General features: G+C 34.5%; 1 protein-coding gene across 1 annotated transcript in view; it reads right to left on the bottom strand.

Annotated features, from left to right (window-relative positions):
• Positions 1-5,000, bottom strand: part of LOC125035062 (CUGBP Elav-like family member 4) — a 620,541-nt gene that overhangs the window by 16,422 nt on the left and 599,119 nt on the right. The window contains 3 exon segments of the mRNA XM_047627165.1: positions 1,225-1,236; positions 1,238-1,380; positions 3,262-3,303. Of these exon segments, the coding sequence (XP_047483121.1) occupies positions 1,225-1,236; positions 1,238-1,380; positions 3,262-3,303 (197 nt within the window).

Below are 5,000 nucleotides of genomic sequence, written 5' to 3'. Positions count from 1 at the left end.
CAATGGTGAAATAAGAGAGTGAAAAGCGAAGGTTAACATGTAAGCTAACACATAAAAAGTGGCACCAGAAAGACAAGTACATGTGTGGACACTTACCACTTAACTTATCAAGGGCTGCTGATATCAAGTACATCTTTTATTAATATAAGAGAAAGAAAAAGTATCCTTCTGTTTCCTTTTCTACATATCTTTTCTACACATAATGACAGATATGGGAATAAAGAAAAAAAGAAAAGAAAATATATATATACCGGTATATAAGCAGGTACTTACTTGTTTTTTCATATGAATTCTTAATTTTCCATATCATCATAGATACATATAAACATCCTCAGATTACCTGATAAGCTGGTTAATACTGTCCACATATGCACATTGGCCATACTTAAGCTAAAGCAAGGTCTACACATCACCATGTGGGTTAACAAAGTAGGCGCAACCTTCTCCTAGGATGGATAATGTAGGCTAAGTTACTTTCTTGTTAAAGGGAATCTTCTCTCAAAGAGAATGTTTCTAGGAGGAATATCATGGTGACCGACTAATTTGCTAAATGTCAAATTGTGGAATGGGGCAAGGGAAGTGGGACGGGGAGGAAGGGGATTCTAGATAAGAAATAAAAAAAGATTGGGTCAAAATAATCATAATAAGAGTTCTTACAAGTGCATGGAACATAAACCACACACTTCTTGGTCTAGGGAAAAACTGAAGTGATGAGCGAAGTAATAAATGACCAGTCAACGATTACTCAATGTGATGTGGTTTCTGTTCAAACACAAGTCTATATTGAGGCTCAGCATGAATTCATGTTGACTGGGAAGAGCAACTGTAATCTAAAAATACATACATACAGGTGTGAAGCCATGGCAACATACTGAATAAAGATCTTTTTATTTTATTTTAGGTAGCCCTCACATATATTTCAAAATCTGTAAAGACATATTCTAAAAGTGTTCTCTATACTTAATATTTGTACCTAAGAAAGATGACTCATTTTAAAAAGATGAAAAGTCCTTTTTTCCTTTTTTTATTATCGAAAAATAATGTCAGCTTGAAACAAACAATTTCCTATATATACATATATATATTAAAAAACGTTCTTTCAGATATTACTCAGAATTTCCCATTGAATCAACATTGACCGTGGCAACGCATCTGTACATATCAAGCAAGGAACATATGTCATAAATATACTGGTGTTGGAAAGTTTTCAAGAAAAGTTCTTACGTGCAGCAAAGGTTTGAGGGAGGCCATTGGCAAAGACAGCCTCGCTCCCGCCTGGCTGGCTATTGGGCCCTGGCTGAGGAGCTATATTGAAATTCTGCATCGTAGGGGAAGGCATGGAGGGCAATGCGCCGTTTACGGGCTGAGCTTGACTGGCACCTGGGGAGACATGGCAACACTCATCAGGCGCAGAGCAGGTGGTGGGGGGAGTCTCCAGGGGCTGGGGAGCCACCTGGGACTGTGAGGGGAGGGGGGTAAGTGCGTCAGGGGCAGGAGGCCTCCTAGGGTCAAGATGGACGCTTCTTTGGCTACTGTTTTAACGTATGTACGATCAGATTTCACTCTGATTTTGGTTTATGAGTGAGTAATGGGGAAATATGTTATGTCTCTGGAATGACTGTTGAGTCTCATACCACTTAGTATCAAATTTTGGCTCATTAGTAAAAACTTAATGAGGCTCTTCACAAAATGAAGTTTGATTTTATAAAATTATTTTCTGTTTAAGGAAAATAACAGAAAGAGAAAAAAATTTGCTTCTGATTTTTTCTGCTACAGAAAAGCATCATATTCCAAATCTTAATCCAAATTAATATGGTGTGTGAGAGGGAACCACAGTGCTCTGCGCATTTTCCTTTTTTGTTTAGAACCAAGCCTACAGGTGCAAAACATTCTACATCATTAAGACAGATTCATGTTAAACAATATCCCTGGGGCCCAGCTTATCCTGAAATCAATACAAATCTTTAAGTGGGAAAACTGAAAGTTAGTAAACATCTCGTCAAGGAGAAATGGTATGTTAGAAAAGGTAACTCTGGAGGAGTTGATTAAAGCTCAGTTACAAACACTTCCATTTGACGAGATGATGCGCCACTGACATCTTTCAGAGAGAAGGCTTGGTGTTAAAAATAAACTATTGCTATACTATCAAACTGAACTACAAATATGCTCCCTAAGGTAACAATCTCTTTTATTTTTAACAACCATCTCCTCTTCTCTTAAACATCAATTAAACTGACCAAAAATAGAAAATAACTTAAGGAAAAAAAAAACAATAAAGAACAATACCAGCACAGATTTTTTGCAAACATCAACAACAGATACACAAATAACACAAATGATCGATTATAAACGGCGTTAACGAAGTGAAAAAAGAGGGTTGCGGTGAAAGATCCAGGCAATCATTAATGTTAAGCTCCCTCTCCCTCAGGCAAAAATGATTTTCTTACAGATGATCTCAATGTTAACTTTGCAAACGCCGCCTTTCTATCACAGACAAGGTGTGAGTTACACTGGGGTGCCACAACAACACTCAGAAGGAGGGAAGATGCAATAGAGACATGGAAGAGAAGGAAAATCTTGATGATAAAAACATATTTAGGAATAAGCCAAGTTTGCAAAGAGGCCAAGAATCAAAGCTCATATGTCAAATGAATGAAATCTTATTAAGCATGAAATCCAAGTTTCTTGTACCTTTATTTTCATTATCTGAACCGGTTAATAAAGAGCAGTTGCTCTGAAAACCTCAATATCTGTCCCTGAAAGAAACTAAAAGAGAGTTCTTTCTTGTTTCCTCTTCTGGCAGACATATGAGTTTTATTCTGCGCTTTCTTTATAGTACACACTAACTTTGAGTTCCATAAACAGATGAATGTGTTGATGAGGTGAATCTGATCCCATATGATCTGTTATCAGTTACATTTTCTAATCTAAAGCAATGTAGAGACAGCCCGAATTCTTGACAGACTCTAGTCATCTGGTATTTAAAATAGTTCAAAAAGAGGAAGTTGACAGATAGGGAAAAAAAAAAGAAAAAAAATTCAGGATAAGCTTGGCTGCCTCTGATCAGTTAACTACACAGACACTTGAAATACACAGAAGAGTGAAGAGAACCAGCCAAAGATAGATCATAATCATGATGATGAGCATTAGAGAGAAAGAGAATTTCCTTCTGATTGTTATGATGTTTCCTTAGAATTCGGGCATGTGACTTGGTGGCTAAACTAAGGCTTGACCGGGGATGACTCTCTCTACTAAACTTACCAACTTTTGGACTCTGAATGTCCCACACCAATGGCACAGACGCTGCAAAGATGGAATGGCGTCTGTTAGCGCAAGTCATGTTTACTTCATGTTGTCTTCTTTTTGGGGGGAGGGGTAATGGGCATGATTTTGCATGGACTTATCATGAGACATCAATCACTTAATGGTGATAAATTAACTTACTCTGAACATAATTGTGAAAACAATCACTAATACCATAGAATATTACAAACTAAAAATTGACTTTCTTCTAAAAATCTTTTTTTTTTTTTTTTTTTTTCAAGGTATCAGTTATCATCCAATAAATGTAATTGTCTATTACATAAATAATTAGAAAAAATTATATAAAAGTTGGTTATACATTTTTTACTAGCAATAAAGTTTTTTTTTTTTATATTATACTACTGTTCAATTTCATACCTTTTACTATAATTTAATTTAATCTCTATAATCATTAAAAAACAAAAAATAAAAAAAACATTGAATCATACAGCAAAAGTTTAAAGATGATATCCAGTGCCAGAAATACATTCACATCTTTTATCAAAACTTACTTTCTGGTATCATATGATAAATATAATCAACCACTTAATTTAACCTGATAAGTAGTTTTAATGACATTCTCCCCTAAAGAGCCGTCACCACATAACAAATATGAATTAGGAAAAAGCAAGGAACTCCACTCATATACAACCCTTTTCATTCATTCCTTCTTATCTGTATTTCTGTCAATCTTCTGTCTTCATTCAATTATTCACTATCACTATTTATCCATTCTCTGTTCTCTTTCCCTTTCCTTTCACTCATTCATTCTCTCTTCTTTACTTTTATGCATTCACTATCACTTTCTTTCTTTCATTCTCTCTTCTTCATTCATCATTCTCTTCCTTTCACTCCCCTCATTCATTCTCTCTCTATTCCTGTTTCTATCCCTTTCTTTCTTTCATTCTTCCTTATCTATATGATTATTCTTCCTTTCTCTTCCTTTCTTTCTGTCTGATAGGCAGAGTACAACTACTGCACCTAAGCCTATTCTGTTATCTACTAAGCCTATTCTGCTATCTACTAAGCCTATTCTGCTATCTACTAAGCCTATTCTGCTATTTACTAAGCCTATTCTACTATCTCTCTACTATCATCCATAACACAAATTAAGTAAATCTCAGCACTGATGGCTTCAATTTTTACGAGCTCAAATTTGTTTCTGTGGCCACACGTTTCATGGGTGATTTTCATCGAACTACTTGGCAAATTTAATTTATTAGTTGATAAGAACTATTAAATGGTACCAAAGAATAGATTTTGTTAAAGTATTAATGGCAGTGGTATTCACCTTTCAAAAACAATACCTTAGACGATGTGATTTATCATTCAATCAACATTCATCACAATGTACTTTTAAATTTTCAAAATAGAATATTTTGCTCTTGTCTCAGAACATTTGTTAACATTAAGAACAGTTATATTGCATTTTAGTAGTATTTCTTCATACTGTCATACTTAATATTAGTAATGATAGTAATCAATTTTTCATACTGTTGACTTTTAACACTAGTCAAAATATTTCATAGCAGATGTCCACAACTAAACTTAAAATAAATATACATTTTTAGAAAAAGTGGACATCACTCTCAAAAATTAATCTATGCAAGACAGACATATGAACTATAGCTGATATAAAATTGTAATCTTATATAACATCAATCTGAATGTTTTCCCATATTTCCATAAAACTTCCA

The sequence above is a fragment of the Penaeus chinensis genome, chromosome 19, assembly GCF_019202785.1.
Source record: "Penaeus chinensis breed Huanghai No. 1 chromosome 19, ASM1920278v2, whole genome shotgun sequence".
In the NCBI taxonomy this organism is placed as follows: domain Eukaryota; kingdom Metazoa; phylum Arthropoda; class Malacostraca; order Decapoda; family Penaeidae; genus Penaeus; species Penaeus chinensis.
This window is presented reverse-complemented; position numbering and strand designations above follow the sequence as displayed.